Source organism: Montipora foliosa, chromosome 12, assembly GCF_036669935.1.
Source record: "Montipora foliosa isolate CH-2021 chromosome 12, ASM3666993v2, whole genome shotgun sequence".
In the NCBI taxonomy this organism is placed as follows: Eukaryota; Metazoa; Cnidaria; class Anthozoa; order Scleractinia; family Acroporidae; genus Montipora; species Montipora foliosa.
Window position 1 is genome coordinate 36562917 of NC_090880.1, and position 20000 is coordinate 36582916.

Consider the following 20000-nt stretch of genomic DNA (forward strand, 5'->3'; position numbering starts at 1 on the left):
CTTCGAATGCGTTTCCTACTTTAAAACACATTTCCTCCCACGCGGACAGAAAGAATCTCCTGTGGAGAATGTCACGTTCACTGGAGTTGAAATTGAAACTGAAAATGTGTTCGGGCAAAAGCAATGTTTATCTTTCAGATTAAGGTTAAAAAAATGTTTTAGTAAGTAATGACCCTCCTCAAATGTTTGTTTGAAAACTCAACAATTTGGGTCGGTTGGACGACGCTGAACGGAGGAAGAAAAAGGGGACGACTTAACCCATTTTTCACGAAGGCAGTTGGCAAAGCGGCTGTTATCCGAAAAGCCAGGTTGTGCGTTTAAAATCTCTCCAGCAAACTGAAGGTTGGAAAGATAACTCGTACGAACATTCCGCGATTCCTCCAGAGCTGTATATCAGTGGTAGCTAATATAGTATCTTCTCCACGTTAAGCCACCCGAGTCAGCCAAAATAGCCCCGTCCATAATTTGATGCAGGGGTGAATGCCAGGAATCCATTGGATTAACAGCTAGAGGCCGGTGAAGTGACTTAACAACGCAATTCTAACACTTGTCATATTTAAGCAACATCGATTAATAGGGAGCTTAAGCACGCGCATTTTTGAGGCGCGGATGGCAACCGGAAGAGGACATTTCTCCTGCAAGGACAGTGGTGTCTCCCAGATTTTTATACGAATTATCTCTAATGGAGAAAAGATACTTAGCAATGTAAATGTGGTTGTCTGAAGACAGGTTAAAAGGGAAAACAGCTCACTTACTTGTCTCAAAAACGCGCGTGCTTAAGCTCCCTAATAGCAAAGCTCCGCGCGGCGAAGGCGCGCGCGCGGAGCACCATAGGTAAGAAAATATGGTAACCCATTGATGGCTGAAAATTTGGTTATGACTGGAATGAATACTCCAAAATAAGGTGAGACACTTCGTGACACGTATACAGGTGTAACATTTGGTGACGTTACGTGTAATACCTGACAACCTCAGAGTTATCTCCGCTTTTTGGCTTGGCTAAATCTGTACATTACTGGGTTGCCATATGGCAACCTAGTCAGAAAATGAGTGGATTTTCTCCGTTTTCTTATTTTTATTATTTTTCTTTTTTTTCTGTGTCAGGAAAATAGAAAAGTTGCGCAATAGGTCTTTCCTGTTACTCCCCTGCTAAGTATTCTCTTTGTGCGTGGAGTGTCCTGCGCGTATTTCCGTAATTCACCTTAATCTTCCTTTGCATAAATTAGGTCAAACATTTGTACACATTTGAGGCTGTTTGTGAAGCGAAAACCAATTATTCCGCCCGTATTCTTACACCTGAAATGTTTTGCCGATCTCCTTTCGACATTTAACAAACTACGAATTTGGATGCTTGAACTGGATCCAGAGCGTTCAGTGCAATGTGTTAAGGAGGCTTTGGATCGTCTGGTTTTCGAGTCTCTTTTCATTGTCAAACATTCTATCTCTGGCACTTTTAGATGCCTGAGGTGATTGTGTGAAAGTAGATTTAAAATTCAGTGGTGTGATTCCTTCCTAAAGTTGACCCAGTGGCCGTTGCCATGCAGAATGCAAACTAATCTTGGAATTTGCTTCACCCAGCAGCTTTGAAAAACATTGCTTGGAAGTCAGATCAACCAGTTTTCTGTTACCCCTCTCTCAGCCAAAAAGGTGCTCGTTTTAGTATGGTATCATGATCGATTTTGAACTTTCTCCTTGTTTGTGAAAGAATAAAATTGAAACATTGGGTTAATTCGTTACAAAAGAAGGTTGCACCAACAAGTAAGTTTCCTGTTAGGTCCTTTTGATTTGTAATAAGTAGAGAAGTCTAGTTAAACGATCATATCAAGTATCATGTATACAAAATGGTCACATTTTGATTTCCTTTCTGTTTGTTTCTTCCGATAAACATGATCTTCAGACATTTAAAGATTCATCATATTTTTACTAGTATGCGATTCTAATGATGTCATTTTTCTTTCAGTCATAGTCTTAATTTCAGTTCGGCTAATCTTGGCTGACGATGGTAAGTATTCCCTTTAGAGTTCTCTCAAGCACTGTTGACAATCTGTCACCGATCTCTGTCTGCCAATTTGCTGATAGCCCAATGGACGTTTTAGCCTTTTTAACCATGTGTTTTCACATTGAATAAATAACAACAACAAACTTTAATACAAATCCAAAACGACGTTATAAGCACAAACACCTGCAAATAGCACGCTTAATCAGGGTGGGTACTGGGTAGCATGAAGACACATAGTATTTGAATTACAGGAAAGATGAAATAAACCACAGAAGCTAGAAGATGAAGATTATAAGAGGAGCGAAAGATAAGAGAGATTCAGATTCCTTTCATCTTATCTATTAGCGACTATCTAAATTAGCATAATAGTCTTGCTTTTGGAAGATTTGGAATAGAGTTTCAGTGACTATTCTCAGTCTTGAATCTATATTTCAGGAGATGTGTCAAAATTCCTGATATTCTGTTGCAAACATTTTTGCGGCTTTAATAGAAAAAAAATACTTAATGGATAGCAGTGCTTTATTGTAGACATCAAGCATTAAGGTAGAAGAAAGTTGAAAGTAAACGTTCCCTAAATTTGGCAAAAATTCAATTTTTTCCAGCGAACAACATTTTTGTGACAGTAAAGATCTTCCCTTAATGTGTTTAGCTGTCTGACCCAAGGCAATGAGGCCGTGGGTTTCATATGAATAAACTAAAGGCCTATATGTGTTACGCAATGTTTCAAAGGGAAACAAACAAACAAAAAAGAATGCACTTTCTCTTTCATCCGTACGATATGGTTGACTGCAGTGTGGACAGGTCTAACGGGAGAATTAAAAGCGATAAGGTTTGGGAAAGATTATTTCGAAAGCATCGGGGTGGAAAACGTAGACGTAAAACCTACTACTAGACGTAAAAAGCTTGGGAAAGAATTTTTCAATGAATTTGTTGGATATTCTGTAGGTGTACATGGCCCTAGCCAGAAAAAATTATGACTGAGGCAACGTCCGTGGTTAAGTTCGCCTCGTACGTATTTAGGGTGTTTTTGCTTCCTACATTCAAAGATAGCACTGGTATCCCGCCTTACTAAAAAAATCGCAAAAAAAAAAATGACGGAGGCAAGTGCCTCGGATTGCCTCATACTGGCCACGGCCCTGGTGTAACAATATGAAAACTCTAGTGTGGTTCAAAATATTTTGCTTCAATTCCAGATTGTGGTTCTGTCCAAAACAACACCCTGAGAAGTCCCGGATATCCCAACAACTATCCAAGCAACATGGATTGTGTTTATCGCGTTCCTATTCCTCTTGACCAGGAGTTGGAAATTTACTTTAAAGATTTCAAGTTGGAAAACAGTTGGAATTATTGCCCGTAAGTACCAGGAAATGACGCCCAATTATACTTGTTACAACGAGTTTTTTTTACTTTCTATCATCGCATTGCATTCAGCTTTATTTACATCATCAAATTCATAGGATTGCTTGTGGTCTTGTCTATAACTAATTAGATTCCAAGCCAGACGCCACGAAGGCCATGAGCTAATGTACTTTCCACTAGTCGATATCCAGCGTGTTTTGAACAATGTAAGCCTTGAGTAACGGTATTAGACCGCTCATCCACTAAGGTTTAAACTGAGTTGAGATCCCGGCACAACAAGGAAACTGCCAGGAACGCAGGACTGTCTTGATGACCTAGCTTTCAATATTTAATAATATGCCCAATTTAACGATCTTTCCATAGTTGTCAAAATATGCGATAAAAATCGCACAGGATTTCGAAGACAGGATTTCTATGCAAATAATTTGCTATTTTATGATGTACCCAATTTCTCGACCTGGTTTGACATGAATGTGACATCTTTTCTTTGATTGCTATTTGATTAATGTGCTTTTGTCCTTTTATATGATAGGTACGACTACTTAAGAATCAGCAATGACAGGAACCATATAATCGGCACATACTGCGGTTGGCAAACTGGACGAAGGGTGCTGATTACCAGTAGCGCAGCTGTGTTGTCTTTTCATTCAGACGGGAGTGTTCAATATAGAGGATTTGACCTATCTTTCTCTTTTCTTCCGCTTGGTGAGTTCCTCGGTAACGTGCTGTCGAAGAAGTGTAGTAATGTGAAGGTGGGCGTTATGTAGGGTAAAGCATGGTAGTGTAGTGTAGTGTAGTGTAGAGTGGCGTGGCGTGGCGTGGCGTGGCGTGGCTCAGAATTAAAACATGTTTTTCAATTTTTTTAAAGTTGTGTCGTTTTTCTTAAATGTCACGTTATTGTTATTTATGATTTCACCACAGGGAACACCACACTGCGTCCATATTCAACTCAACGACCAACAACGACACCAAGGCCAAGTAAGTAAAAGTCACACTCGGTTGTGGAGAAAAGATCACCTTATAAATTTAATTGGAGAAGCTCGTTTACTTTGTTAAGACTTCTATTGTAACGACACTACCCGCACATTTGTCGCTTTAGTGTTATTGGATGTCATAACACGTGTTTATGTAAAGATTTGTAGTCAGGCGTCTTTAAGATTTATTCGTGATGTAGTTTTAAGTCATTGTTATTGTTATCATTAAGAGCCAGTTATTTCGCAGTTTGAATATAACAAAGACAAAGATTGCATGAGCGCATTGTTAATAGGAGGGCAGAATGGCGCGACAAGTTTCGTCATGTCACTACTGCGAAATTTTTAGAGGATATTTATTACGTGCTGTATTTCGTATTTTGTGTTGCTTATCCTTGGTACTGGGTAATGATGACCATTTTGTGTGGGGTATTCCAACAACTCCTCCTCGAACGCCTTCTGCACCATCTACGTACAACTTTGCCTGTAGAAGGGCCACCAAATAAGAAGAAAAAGCAACTTAAACTAGGAACTTAACCCGTTTAATACTCAAGCTGCTTTCAACAACTCGTCCATAGTCTTTTTCATGCTTTAACTTTAGTTTTTGAATTGAGTTAATAACAATTATGTTATTTTACTTTCAGGCATTTTCTCTCCGACAACAGTGGCACAAACTACCACCCCTTCTATGATCCTCCCCTCTGGACCAAGTACACTAAACTCGACTTCTATTCAAACCACTCCTCCTCAAACGCCTTCTGCCTCAGGTACGTACAACTTTACACTGTACCTGTAGAAAGACAACAAATAAAAAAGAGAAAAAACAAACTAACCCAGGAACTTAACCCCGTTTAATACTCTGCTGCTTCCAAAAACTCGTTCATGGTCTTTTCGATGCTTTGACTTCAGATTTTGAAATGCGTTAATGACAATTATTGTATTTTACTTTTAGGTATTTTTTCTTTGATTACGGTAATACCAACAACCACCCTTTCTACAATCGCCTCAGGACCACTAAACTCCACTTCTATTCAAACCATTCTTCCTCAAACGCCTTCTGCACCAGGTGGTTACAACTTCACTGTAGAAGTCAGCAATCCGATGAAGACCAAAAGCAATCTAAGTAAACCCGATGACGATGACGATATTACTGCCGTGTCCTAGCGCTTTTTGCTTTTGACTTTTGTTGCAAACGTATCGATTTTAAGCTTTGCATCTTGAAGTTTTGGGACAGCGAGCTGTAACGTGGAGATGAAAGATGAATTATCATTAAAACACTGGTAACATTTTCTGCCCCATAAACTTAAAAATTCATGAAATCGTCCTCGTCCAGCACACTCTTCATCTCTTTTCGGAAGCTTGTTCGTACGATAAATAGTTCTTTCATGGCTACCAGCCTTTTCCCTCACCGCGTGGGATCTAAAGGCATCAGAAAGATCTTAATATATTCATTAGAGAATCTTTGGTTTTTTTTTTCCATTGCTACGGAATTTCCCTTTCAGATACGTGTCTCTGATTGTGAATGGTGTTGTTGTCTTCAATATTTTACTCACTGATAATGCTAATTTTCTTTCAGATTGTGGGTCTTTCAGAAACAACACCCTGAGAAGTCCCGGATATCCTAACAACTATCCAAGAAACATGGATTGTGTCTATCGAGTTCCTATTCCTTTTGACCAGAAGTTGATCATTTACTTTAACTTTTTTGAGTTGGAACGCCATTGGAATTGCAGGTAAGTGCCAAAACATTTAGGATTGGGTTTGTTTTCCAAATATTTGCTCTACGGTGCACCTATTAAAGTTTGATTTGCGTGGGCGTGAAAATGTATTGGAGGTTATAAACGGACGCCTTAACATATTCGTTATAATGAATTGGAACATCAATCAAACTGCGGGTAAGTGCCAAGACGTTAGCCAATAATTTGCTTTGCAAATACTTTGCCCTATCCTACATCGATTACAATATTTAATGCATGGGTACCTTGTTGTGTTCTGGGATGACGTAAATGAATTTTCATTTGGAGATTATGAAGGGACGCCCAAACATACTGTCATCCTACTTCACCGAGCTTTATTTAGATCATCAAATTTATAGGATTGCTGGTGGCCTTGTCTTTAAGTAATTAGATTTCAAGCCAGAAGCTACGAAGGCGATCAGCTGATGTAGTTTGGTTAGTGAGCGTGCAGCGTGTTTTGAACAATGTAAGCCTCGACTAACTCGGTATCCGACCGCTTCCAATTAGCATGGAACGTTTCGTTCAGCAATATTTCTAGTGACATGCCACCTTTGGAATACAGCCCTGTTCCTGTGGATCACACAATTGACGAGTTAATCACCTTGGATCTGATGATATCCCTAATTGGCTATTAAAGAACTTTGCGCCAGTCATTTCCCACGCTATCGCCTCTATATTTAACGCCTCTATCAGACAAGGCAAAGTTCCTTCGTTGTGGAAATGTGCCGATGTTCTCCCTTTTGCGAAGACTCCCAAGCCAAAGTCTTTACAGTGCGATTTAAGGCCGATCTCACTCACTGCTGTGTTTATCAGAGTATTGGAAAGGTTTGTTTTCTCGTGGCTGTGCCCTATTGTGGTGCCTCATATCGACTCCCATCAGTTCGGCGGAATGGAAGATTCGTCCACCTCCCACGCCTTGGAACATCTTATCCACGAGTGGCTGCAAGGAGCTGAGACCCCTAAGGCGGTTATTAGATCTTGCCTGATTGACTTTTCTAAGGCATTTGATCGAATCGATCACAACATCTTGATTCATAAGCTTTGCCAACTAAAAGTTCCGCCTGTCTTATTGAACTGGTGTGCGAGCTTTCTTCAAGAGCGGTCCCAGCGTGTCAAGCTTGGTCAAGTGAAATCTAGGTGGAAGTCTATCAATGGCGGGGTACCACAGGGGACCAAGCTTGGCCCCCTGTTCTTCCTGGTCATGATTAACGACTTGTCTACCTCCCTTCCTATTTATAAGTATATTGACGATTGCACCATATTTCGAGCTTGTCACTGCCGCATGTGCTACATGTACTCCACAGAAAGAGGTGGATCAAATAAACCAATGGACAGTTACCAACAACATGCGACTCAACACAAAAAAACCAAGGAGCTCACTATCTGCTTTGCAAAGAGTCAAGTCTCCCTCGACCCCCTCGTTGTTAACAATCAACAACTTGAGTCTGTCCAGTCAGTCAAGCTACTTGGAGTTTATATCAAGCGCGATCTTAAGTGGGATCTTCATGTCGATTCAGTTTTCTTGAAGGCTAGTAAGCGGCTGTACGCTTTAAGAACAACAAGGAAGCTGCCAGGAACGCAGGACTGTCTTGATGATCTAGCTTTCAATATTATTTAATAATATGCCCAATTTAACGATCTTTCCATAGTTGTCAAAATATGCGATAAAAATCGCACAGGATTTCGAAGACAGGATTTCTATGCAAATAATTTGCTATTTTATGATGTACCCAATTTCTCGACCTGGTTTGACATGAATGTGACATCTTTTCTTTGATTGCTATTTGATTAATGTGCTTTTGTCCTTTTATATGATAGGTACGACTATTTAAGAATCAGCAATGATAGGAACCATATAATCGGCACATACTGCGGTGTGCAAACTGGACTACGCGTGCTGATTACCAGTAGCGCAGCTGTGTTGACTTTTCATTCAGACGGGAGTGTTCAATTTAGAGGATTTGACCTATCTTTCTCTTTTCTTCCTCTTGGTGAGTTCCTCGGTAACGTGCTGTCGAAGAAGTGTAGTAATGTGAAGGTGGGCGTTGTGTAGGGTAAAGCATGGTAGTGTAGTGTAGTGTAGTGTGGCCTGGCGTGGCGTGCAGTGGTGTGGCGTTGTGTGGAGTAGGTTTTAGTAATGTTCAGTGTATTGTGGTGTCCTTGTTGTATGTGGTTATGAAAAAAATTTAGCTGGGGAGCCCTGTTAGGGGGAACTATCTTTTGTCCCTAAAATTACTGAGACTGTTATACCTTAAATTACTTATGTTTGGAATTTGACAATATTTGGCACTTTTGAAGTGTAAAGCCACTAGTTTTTTAAAACAGATAACCTAACACTGTATAATTATACGAAAACTCTACAGTTTTACTCCAGCGCACAAGCGGTTGACCGAATTAAAGAACCTGGGAGCAAATGTTGCATATCCTGCTTGAATATGGACTGACAAATGACCCTTTACTGCTCATTACCAGTCGCCAGTGATGTAAATGGTCGGCGAAAGTGACCAAAAGCATGATAATTGAGAAGTCAAATCTATTTTCTACTATTCCTAAAACTACCCCTTGTCCCTAAAATTATGTCGTCAGTTATCCCTAATCCTTAAAATTTTTTTTGCCAGTTTTCCCTTATCCCTAAAACCCCTAACAGGGCCTCAGTTGGTATGGAATCTTAAGTATGCTAGAGCTCGTGAACCTCCCATGCACTGAGGAGCTTTGTTCCTAACAGGTTGATCCAGTTAATTAAAGAAATATATGGTTTTGACGGTAAAATAAACATAACAGTTAAAAAGAGATTGTTGAATGTGCTATTGGTGTAGGTTGATTGCTTGCAAAATTTCGTAATTGTGACTGAAGAACGTGAAGATTAGCTCAGAATTAATTGGAGTTGTTTCTTAACTGCAAACAGTACTGTTTCGGCCTTCTGGGCCTTATCAGTACATTGCTACAATCTCAAACGAAGTTTAAGCTTAAAAAGCCACCCCAAATGTCCCACACATGTGGTAGATCTAAGCCATGCCAGAGTGCTCAAACCAGCGAGCTGGTGAGCATGCACAATTGCCAGCGGCAATGACTCATCCTAGTAGAGTGCTCAATTTGGGCATGAAAGCAAAAGCTTTGTAATGCCAAAGAGCTATATCTAACTGCAGACAGTACTTGCATTTAAAAACTTAATTCGAGACAGATAAAAGCTATACTTACCAGAAAGACCAAGAAACGCTAGACAACAAAAACTCAAAAAAGAAAAACAAGATCAGCATTACAACGGAGCACGCAAACAGCAGGGTGAACCCAAACAGAGCGAAACTATTCCCAAAAAAAGACGATGTTTGTCAACTTAAACCCAATATACCTTATAATGGCCCTAGAAAGAAGAAAGCCTTCAATGGTGGAGGAGTCTCTACCCCGACAAGCTAACTCACTTCAACACAGAAGACATAAAGCACGCGAGAGAGGCAGAAGGAAATCATTCACTAAAATACGCATGTAGGCACCATTATACAAAGTAAAGATCCAATTCCGAAAAGATGGGCCAAAGCCAAAATGCTCCAAAAGATTCATTAGAAACGAACGATTAACACGATCAAAGGTTTTCTCCTGATCTAACGAAACGAGAATACCGGTCTCGGCAGTTTTCTAAATAAAATCTAAATATCACGAAGAAGGGATAAATTAGAAGAAATAGACCGACCTGGAACAGAACAGGTCTGATCCGGGTCCACAATAGAACTCATAACCTTCGATAAGCGAAGAGGGAGAGCCTTTGAACAAATCTTATTGTCCACAATCAAAAGGGAAATTTGCAGTTGCTGATTCAAACTCTGCTGAGGTTTCTTAAACAAAACTGAGGCAAAATTTTCCGAAACGTAAAAGTATTATGTGCTCTCTGGTGGAGAAAATGCCGCTTTTTACGAGGTAGAAATTAACAAGTTTATTGAGGGAAAGCGGCTGGGAAGCATAATTTTGTCCCAGCCAGCTTGGAAGAAGAGGAAAACTCTTGAGGATCTATGTTGGTATTATTAACAAAGCTCGTAGTACGTTGATTATTTTTAAACGTTTATATTATAGTTTAATTTATGCAGATCTGTAGCATTGCACTGTCTCATGGGGAAGTACCTACCCGACTAAATTAAATTGTTTACTACTGCTATACAGAAAAGAGCATTAAGGATTATAACACAATAAGGCTGGCGAGATCATAGCAGACCCCTGTTTACTAGATTAATTAGGTATACTGAACATCTTTCAAATTACTAAATTACCATCCGGAAGTATTTGGAAGTATTATTCCGAATTATTCCGGATTATTCCGGAAGTATTCGATCCTACTCCTGTGACGCGGGGCATGAATGAGTACAAAATTGTCAAATTCTCGAGCTGTGAATTTTCTTTGAGAACGTTTTCTGAAAGTTATCTTTTAAGACATTTTGTTATAAATTATGGCCATGTTCTTGACATGACGGGTTATCATACACCTTATTCTAAAATGGCCACCATTTTAGTATTCTTTTGTTTGATTGCAAATTGGCCCTTTTGGCCTCGTTCAAGGTTAAATATTCTTTTGAATTTTACGTTTGAAAGCGAGGCCAAAACGGTCAATTTGCAATCAAACAAAAGAATACTAAAATCGCAGCCATTTTGGAATAAGGCGTATAGCAGCCTTATAACCTGTTAACAACACTGTTAATCTGATGTTCTGATTCGGAAAATAATCCAGGCACGTCTAAGCTTTATTATCAAATAGTGATATTGTGCGTGTTCAAGATCGTGCGCTTCGGGTAATAACAGGAACGTGAGGAAACTCCTCAAACTCGCCAATCTGCCAGCACTTAGCAACAGGCGTTTGCAAGACATCCCCACACTAATATACAAAGTGAAAATTTAGCTTGTACCAATTTGGGTCAGTATGTGAGATATTCAAGGCCAAGAACTCTCACTAGGACCTCAGGAACTGTGATTTCGAAATACTTTGTTTCAACACTATACGTTACGGAAAGCACTTACTAAGCTGGATACCAAGGGCCATTAGTTTGGTCTAAACTTAGTAGTGAACTCAGGAAAGGGCGAAGGCTCAAAAGCATTTAAGGCAAAAACATGAAATAGATCGCTCAAGTTACATAGATAACAGTATTAGTTATTAGTTGCCGCAAGCTTCGTTGCTTATGCAACTGAGTAGATTGGTGTCCCCTAATAGCTTCCTGTATAGTATATATGTTGTGGTTTAATTTTGTTTTTGGTTTGAATTTTTTAAAAACCAGTTCATTTCTTTTTCAAATGAGTTTAACCGTAACTCGCAGTAAAAGGCAATTGTTTTAAAATGGGTGCTTAGACTTAATAAATACTGCTTCTCAGCGCTATTTGTAAGCAGCGTGCAGTTGTCATACACCGCTTGAAATGCTAACTGACTTTCAATTAGTGCGTAAACCTAATTGAGAGCTTAACCCTAATCACTAAGCTGAGAATTTAATCCTAAACACTAAAAATTACTGTTCACATTCATAAATAATTATTATTGGCTTTGATAGCATCAGAGACAACAATCCATCATAATAATCTTAAAATAATTTTCCTACTCTATTTTATACATACTCCATAAAATTAATTACAGAAAGATATCCAAATATGTTAAAATGGGCAGTGTTCAAAAAAAAGTCAAACCAGTTTAAAAATTTAAACTGGTTTGAAAAAACCAAAAACAAAATTAAACCGCAACATATACATTTAAATAAAGTTCTAAGGTTATATTAGAAGCACGTTAAGTTTAATTATTAAACGAAGTCTACGGAATAGTTTCAGATCTGTCCAAAGAATTTTAAGATGGCTCTGAACCATGCCGTGAGTTCTTATTTTAAATTCTAAAGACACGAAAACGGTGCTTGTGTTTCTTTTATGAAATTGCAGCGGAATAAACGTACAAAAGAGTGAGGTTCGGACAATTTTTTATACAAAGTTCTTATACCGCTTAGCTACGAACTAACTGTTTTAGGGGCAACTTGCAGTTAGGACAACCACTTTCATATCCCACTATACTAAGTTCAAATGCTGCTCTGCTAGGACCATGGTGTTTAAGGGGAAGGTTCGTGCTTCAGCGGATTAAAGTTGAAAAATATATATTCTGGCTGTTCGTAAAATTCAATCGAGGATCAGCAATAGGTATCCTTCGAACAACCTTGCCGTGGAAATTGAGTAGATCTGGCTGCATTTATAATTAGGAGATGCCTTCTTCCACTTTGGAAGAACTGCTGTAATTTATTTGTTATTGCTTCTTCCAAATTTTCGTTGTGAGATTGAAATCAAACATTTAAGAAAAATGACACGACTTATAAATTTGCACGACAAGTTTCGGATACTCAGGTATCCATCTTCAGTCGAAGGATGTTTGTAAGTATTATTCTACAATTTGTAATTTACACCTACTTGTTACATACTTTATATAAAGTCACTCACTTGTAAACATCCTCCTACTGAAGATGGATACTGAGTATCCCAAACGTGTTTTTCAAATTTTTTAAAGTTGTGTAGTTTTTCTTAAATGTCACATTATTGTTATTTATGATTTCACCACGGGGAACACCACACTGCGTCCATACTCAACTCAACGACCAACAACGACACCAAGGCCAAGTAAGTAAAAGTCACACTCGGTTGTGCAGAAAAGACCACCTTATAAATTTGATTGGAGAAACTCGTTTTCTTTGTTATGCAAGTAAGATTTTTCTTGCCCGAACCCAATCAGGGAGGCCGTCACGACCCCTGTGAGGCAAGACTTCTATTGTAACGAGGCTAGCCGCACATTTGTCGCTTTAGTGTTATTGGATGTCATAACACGTGTTTATGTTTGTATAGTCAGAGGTCTTTAAGATTTATTCGTGATGTAGTTTTAAGTTATTGTTACTGTTATCATCAAGAGCCAGTTATTTCGCAGTTTCAATATAACAAAGACAAAGATTGCATGAGCACATTGTTAATAGGAGGGCAGAATGGCGCGACAAGTTTCGTCATGTCACTACTTCGAAATTTTTGGAGGATATTTATTATGTGGTGTATTTCGTATTTTGTGTTGCTTATCCTTGGTACTGGGTAATGATGACCATTTTGTATGGGGTATTCCAACAACTCCTCCTTGAACGCCTTCTGCACCATCTACGTACAACTTTGCCTGTAGAAGGGCCAACAAATAAAAAGAAAAAGAGATCTAAACTAGGAACTTAACCCGTCTAATACTCAAGCTGGTTGCAACAACTCGTCCATAGTCTTTTTGATGCTTTAACTTTAGTTTTTGAATTGAGTTAATAAAAATTATGTTATTTTACTTTTAGGCATTTTCTCTTCGACAACAGTGGCACCAACTACCACCCCTTCTATGATCCTCCCCTCTGGACCAAGTGCACTAAACCCGACTTCTATTCAAACCACTTCTCCTCAAACGCCTTCTGCACCAGGTAGGTACAACTTTACTGTAGAACTCAGCAATCCTATGAAGACCAAAAGCAATCTAAGTAAACCCGATGACGATGACGATATTACTGCCGTGTCGTAGCGCTTTTTGCTTTTGACTTTTGTTGGAAACGTATCGATTTTAAGCTTTGCATCTTGAAGTTTTGGGACAGCGAGCTGTAACGTGGACATGAAAGATGAATTATCATTGAATCACTGGTAACATGTTCTGCCCCATAAACTTGAGAATTCATGAAATCGTCCTCGTCCAGCACACTCTTCATCTCTTTTTGGAAGCATTTTTATAGGATGAATAGTTCTTTCATGGCTGCCCGCCTTTTTCCTCACCACGTGGGATCTAAAGGCATCAGAAAGATCTTAATAAATTCATTAGAGAATCTTTGGTTTTTTTTTTCCATTGCTACGGAATTTCCATTTCAGATACGTGTCTCTGATTGTGATTGGTGTTGTTCTCTTCAATATTTTACTTACTGATGATGCTAATTTTCTTTCAGATTGTGGGTCTTTCAGAAACAACATCCTGAGAAGTCCCGGATATCCTAACAACTATCCAAGAAACATGGATTGTGTCTATCGAGTTCCTATTCCTTTTGACCAGAAGTTGGTCATTTACTTTAACTTTTTTTACTTGGAACACCATTGGAATTGCTGGTAAGTGCCAAAACATTTAGGATTGGGTTTGTTTTCCAAATATTTTCTCTACGGTGCACCTATTAAAGTTTGATTTGCGTGGGCGTGAAAATGTATCGGAGGTTATAAACGGAGGCCTTAACATATTCGTTATAATGAATTGGAATATCAATCAAACTGCGGGTAAGTGCCAAGACGTTAGCCAATAATTTGCTTTGCAAATACTTTGCTCTATTCTAGATCGATTACAATATTTAATGCATGGGTACCTTGTTGTGTTCTGGGATGACGTAAATGAATTTTCATTTGCAGATTATGAACGGACGCCCAAACATACTGTCATTCTATTTCATCGGGCTTTATTTAAATCATCAAATTTATAGGATTGCTGGTGGCCTTGTCTTTAAGTAATTATATTTCAAGCCAGAAGCTACGAAGGCGATCAGCTGATGTAGTTTGGTTAGTGAGCGTGCAGCGTGTTTTGAACAATGTAAGCCTCGACTAACTCGGTATCCGACCGCTTCCAATTAGCATCCAATGTTGAACGTTCTCTCTTGGCGGTAAAGGAAGGTAAATCACCTGTATCTGATGATATCCCTAATTGGCTATTAAAGGACTTTGCGCCAGTCATTTCCCACCCTATCGCCTCTATATTTAACGCATCTATCAGACAAGGTAGAGTTCCTTCGTTGTGAAAATGTTCTCCCTTTTGCGAAGACTCCCAACCCAAAGTCTTTACAGTGCGATTTAAGGCCGATCTCACTCACTGCTGTGTTTAGCAGAGTATTGGAAGGGTTTGTTTTCTCGTGGCTGTGCCCTATTGTGATGCCTCATATCGACTCCCATCAGTTCGGCGAGATCAAAGATTCGTCCACCTCCCACGCCTTGGTACATCTTATCCACGAGTGGCTGCAAGGAGCTGAGACCCCTAAGGCGGTTATTAGATCTTGCCTGATTGACTTTTCTAAAGCATTTGATCGAATCAATGACAACATCTTGATTCATAAGCTTTGTGTTCTCGTGGCTGTGCCCTATTGTGATTGCTCATATCGACTCCCATTAGTTCGGCGGGATCAAAGATTCGTCCACCTCCCACGCCTTGGTACGTCTTATCCACGAGTGGCTACAAGGAGCTGAGACCACTAAGGCGGTTATTAGATCTTGCCTGATTGAATTTTCTAAGGCATTTGATCGAATCGATCGCAACATCTTGATTCATAAGCTTTGCCAACTAAATGTTCCGCCTATCTTATTGAACTGGTGTGCGAGCTTTCTTCAAGACCGGTCCCAGCGTGTCAAGCTTGGTCAAGTGAAATCTATCAATGCCGGAGTACCACAGGGGACCAAGCTTGTTCCTCTGTTCTTCCTGGTCATGATTAACGACTTGTCTCCCTTTCTTCCTATTTATAAGTATATTGACGATTGCACCATCTTCGATGTTGTCACTGCCGCATGTGCTACGTCTACTCTGCAGAAAGTGGTGGATCAAATAGACCAGTGAACAGTTACCAACAACATGCGACTCAACACAAAAAAGACCAAGGAGCTCACTATCTGCTTTGCAAAGAGTCAAGTCTCCCTCGACCCCCTCGTTGTTAACAATCAACAACTTGAGTCTGTCCAGTCAGTCAAGCTACTTGGAGTCCATATCAAGCGCGATCTTAAGTGGGATCTTCATGTCGATTCAGTTTTCTCGAAGGCTAGTAAGCGGCTGTACGTTTTAAGGACAACAAGGAAACTGCCAGGAACGCAGGACTGTCTTGATGATGTAGCTTTCAATATTATTTAATAATATGCCCAATTTAACGATCTTTCCGTAGTTGTCAAAATATGCGATAAAAATCGCACTGGATTTCGAAGACAGGATTTCTATGCAAATAATTTGCTATTTTATGATGTATCCAATTTCTCGACCTGGTTTTGACATGAATGTGACATCTTTTCTTTGATTGCTATTTGATTAATGTGCTTTTGTCCTTTTATATGATAGGTACGACTATTTAAGAATCAGCAATGATAGGAACTATATCATCGGCACATACTGCGGTTTGCAAACTGGACGAAGCGTGCTGATTACCAGTAGCGCAGCTGTGTTGTCTTTTCATTCAGACGGGAGTGTTCAATATAGAGGATTTGACCTATCTTTCTCTTTTATTCCACTTGGTGAGTTCCTCGGTAACGTGCTGTCGAAGAAGTGTAGTAATGCGAAGGTGGGCGTTATGTAGGGTAAAGCATGGCAGTGTAGTGTAGTGTAGTGTAGTGTAGTGTGGCGTGGCGTGGCGTGGCGTGGCGTGGCGTGGCGTGGCGTGGCGTGGCATGATGTGGTGTGGTGTGGTGTGGTGTGGTGTGGTGTTGTGTGTTGTGGTGGAGTAGTATAGGGTAGTGTTGTGTTGAGTAGGTTTTAGTAATGTTTGGCGTATTGTGGTGTCCTTGTTGTATGTGGTTATGAAAAAAATTGAGTTGGGGAGCCCTGTTAGGGGGAACTATCTCTTGTCCCTAAAATTACTGAGACTGTTATCCCTAAAATTCCTTTTGCTTGGAATTTGACAATATTTGGCAATTCTGAAGTGTAAAGCGGCCCGTTTTTTTTAACAGATACCCTAACTGTATAATTATACGAAAACTCTACAGTTTAACTCCAGGACACAAGCGGTTGACCGAATTAAAGAGCCTGGGAGCAAATATTGGACATCCTGCCTTAATATGGACTGACAAATGACCCTTTACTGTTCATTACCAGTCGCCAGTGATGTAAATGCTCGGCAAAAGTGACCAAAAGCATGATAATTGAGAAATCAAAGCTATTTTCTACTATCCCGAAAACTACCCCTAGTCCCTAAAATTATGTCGTCAGTTATCCCTAATCCCTAAAATTATTTTGCCAGTTTTCCCTTATCCCTAAAACCCCTAACAGGGCCTCAGTTGGTATGGAATCTTGAGTATGCTAGAGCTCGTGAACGTTCCCTGCACTGAGGAGCTTTGTTCCTAACAGGTTGATCCAGTTAATTAAAGAAATATGTGTTTTGACGGTAAAATGAACATAACAGTGAAAAAGAGATTATTGAATGTGCTATTGGTGTAGGTTGATTGCTTGCAAAATTTCGTAATTGTGACAGAAGAACGTGCAGATTTGCTCAGAATTAATTGGAGTTGTTTCTTAACTGCAGACAGTACTGTTTCGGCCTTCTGGGCCTTATCAGTGCATTGCTACAATCTCAAACGAAGTTTAAGCTTAAAAAGCCACCCCAAATGTCCCACACATGTGGTAGATCTAAGCCATGCCAGAGTGCTCAAGTTAGCGAGCTGGTGATCATGCGCAATTGCCAGCGGAAATGATTCATCCTAGTAGAGTGCTCAATTTGGCATGAAAGCCAAAGCTTTGTAATGCCAAAGAGCTATATCTAACTGCAGACAGTACTTGCATTTAAAAACTTAATGCGAGACAGATAAAAGCTATATTTACAAGAAAGATCAAGGAACGGTACAGAACAAAAACTCAAAAAAGTAAAACAAGATCATCATTACAACGGAGCACGCAAACAACAGGGTGAACCCAAACAGAGCGAAACTATTCCCAACAAAGACGATGTTTGTCAACTTAAACCCAATATACCTTATAATGGCCCTAGTAAGAAGAAAGCCTTCAATTGTGGGGGAGTCTCTACCTCGACAAGCTAACTCAGTGCAACACACACGAGATAAAGCACGGGAGATAGGCAGTCTCCATGTCTAACCCCACGCAACGAAGGAACAGGATCTGAAAGGAAATCATTCACTAAAATACGCATGTAGGCACCATTAATATACAAAGTAAAGATCCAATTCCGAAAAGATGGGCCAAAGCCAAAATGCTCTAAAAGATTCATTAGAAACGAACGATTAACACGATCAAAGGTTTTCTCCTGATCTAATGAAACGAGAATACCGGTCTCGGCGGTTTTCTAAATAAAATCTAAGTATCACGAAGAAGGGATAAATTAGAAGAAATAGACCGACCTGGAACAGAACAGGTCTGATCCGGGTCCACAATAGAACTCAGAACCTTCGATAAGCGAAGAGGGAGAGCTTTCGAACAAATCTTATTGTCCACAATCAACAGGGAAATGGGGCACCAATTTTTCAGATTCTTCCGATCATCTTTTTTATGAAGCAAACGTGTAACACTTGACTTCATTGAATCCGCCACAAAGCTCGCGGGGGACAAAAGATTCATTAAAACTTCAACCAAAAGGGGGCCCAAAAGGGGCCAAAAAGGACAGTAAAACTCGATTGTTAGGCTATCAGGGCCGTGAGTTTTGTTTCTATTAGAGAGCCTAAGGCCCTCAGAAGAGTCGCGTTCGGCAACAGACAAAACAAAAAGAGTGGAAGAACACATCATGTAAGGGAAAGACAGTTTTCTTATTGATCCGGATCCGCATTTGCTGTACAAACAACGAAAATTTGCCAAGCAGGGTGCGAGTTGTGCTGTTGTTGATTCAAACTCTGATGAGGTTTCTTAAACAAAACTGAGGCAAAATTTTCCGAAAGGTAAAAGTAATATATGCTCTCTGGTGGAGAAAATGCCACTTTTTACGAGGTAGAAATTAACAAGTTTATTGGGGGAAAGCGGCTGGGAATCATAATTTTGTCCCAACCAGCTGGAAGAAAGGGAAAACTCTTAACGATCTCTGTGTTGGTATTATTTACAAAGCTCGTCGTACCATGCACACCTGTCGCATTGCACTGTCTCATGGGGAAGTACCAGAAACCCATAAGGGTTGAAACGTGCAACGGCCCCTTGTGTGCTTGGAAACAAGCTTCTGAATATTCAATTTGCTAAGTACCATATTTGGAACAACAAGAGCAAGGGGTTTCCAAATATGGTACTTAGCACTGAAACATTCAACCAATCAGTTCGCACTGAATATTCGGAAGCTGTGAAAGCGCGTTACACGTTTCAACCCTTATGGGTTTCTGGAAGTACCTACCCGACTAAATTAAATTGTTTACTACTGCTAAAGAAAAGAGCATTCAGGATTATAACACAATAAGGCTGGCGAGATCATAGCAGACCCCTGTTTACTTTAGGTTAATTAGGTATACTGAACATATTTCAAATTACTAAATTACAATCCGGAAGTATTCGGAAGTATTATTCCGAATTATTCCGGATTATTCCGGAAGTATTCGTTCCTACTCCTGTGATGCGGGGCATGAGTGAGTACAAAATTGTCAAATTCTCGAGCTGTCAATTTTCTTTGAGAACGTTTTCTGAAAGTTATCTTTTAAGACATTTTATTACAAATTATGGCCATGTTCTTGACATGACGGGTTATCATACACCTTATTCTAAAATGGCCACCATTTTAGTATTCTTTTGTTTGATTGTAAATTGGCCCTTTTGGCCTCGTTCGAGTTTAAATATTCTTTTCTTTTCTTCTATTGTAACGACACTAGCCGCACATTTGTCGCTTTAGTGTTATTGGATGTCATAACACGTGTTCATGTAAAGAATTGTAGTCAGGCGTCTTTAAGATTTATTCGTGATGTAGTTTTAAGTCATTGTTACTGTTATCATCAAGAGCCAGTTATTTCGCAGTTTGAATATAACAAAGACAAAGATTGCATGAGCGCATTGTTAATAGGAGGGCAGAATGGCGCGACAAGTTTGGTCATGTCACTACTGCGAAATTTCTAGAGGATATTTATTATGTGGTGTATTTCGTATTTTGTGTTGCTTATCCTTGGTACTGGGTAATGATGACCATTTTGTGTGGGGTATTCCAACAACTCCTCCTCGAACGCCTTCTGCACCATCTACGTACAACTTTGCCTGTAGAAGGGCCACCAAATAAGAAGAAAAAGCAACCT

At 39.7% G+C, this 20000-nt stretch overlaps 1 protein-coding gene across 6 annotated transcripts in view; it reads left to right on the top strand.

The window, feature by feature from the left end:
• The window catches only part of LOC137978715 (cubilin-like), a 101934-nt gene that overhangs the window by 1206 nt on the left and 80728 nt on the right, over positions 1 to 20000 (top strand). For 5 of the 6 annotated variants that reach the window (XM_068825737.1, XM_068825740.1, XM_068825738.1 and 2 more), the window contains exons 2-11: positions 1961 to 2002; positions 3193 to 3352; positions 3891 to 4063; positions 4280 to 4336; positions 4974 to 5096; positions 5906 to 6062; positions 7884 to 8056; positions 13382 to 13504; positions 14015 to 14171; positions 16141 to 16313. In XM_068825737.1, coding sequence (XP_068681838.1) covers positions 1961 to 2002; positions 3193 to 3352; positions 3891 to 4063; positions 4280 to 4336; positions 4974 to 5096; positions 5906 to 6062; positions 7884 to 8056; positions 13382 to 13504; positions 14015 to 14171; positions 16141 to 16313 — 1338 coding nt within the window. The remainder of the gene's footprint in view (positions 1 to 1960; positions 2003 to 3192; positions 3353 to 3890; positions 4064 to 4279; positions 4337 to 4973; positions 5097 to 5905; positions 6063 to 7883; positions 8057 to 13381; positions 13505 to 14014; positions 14172 to 16140; positions 16314 to 20000) is intronic. The other variant, XM_068825741.1, reaches the window with a different exon arrangement.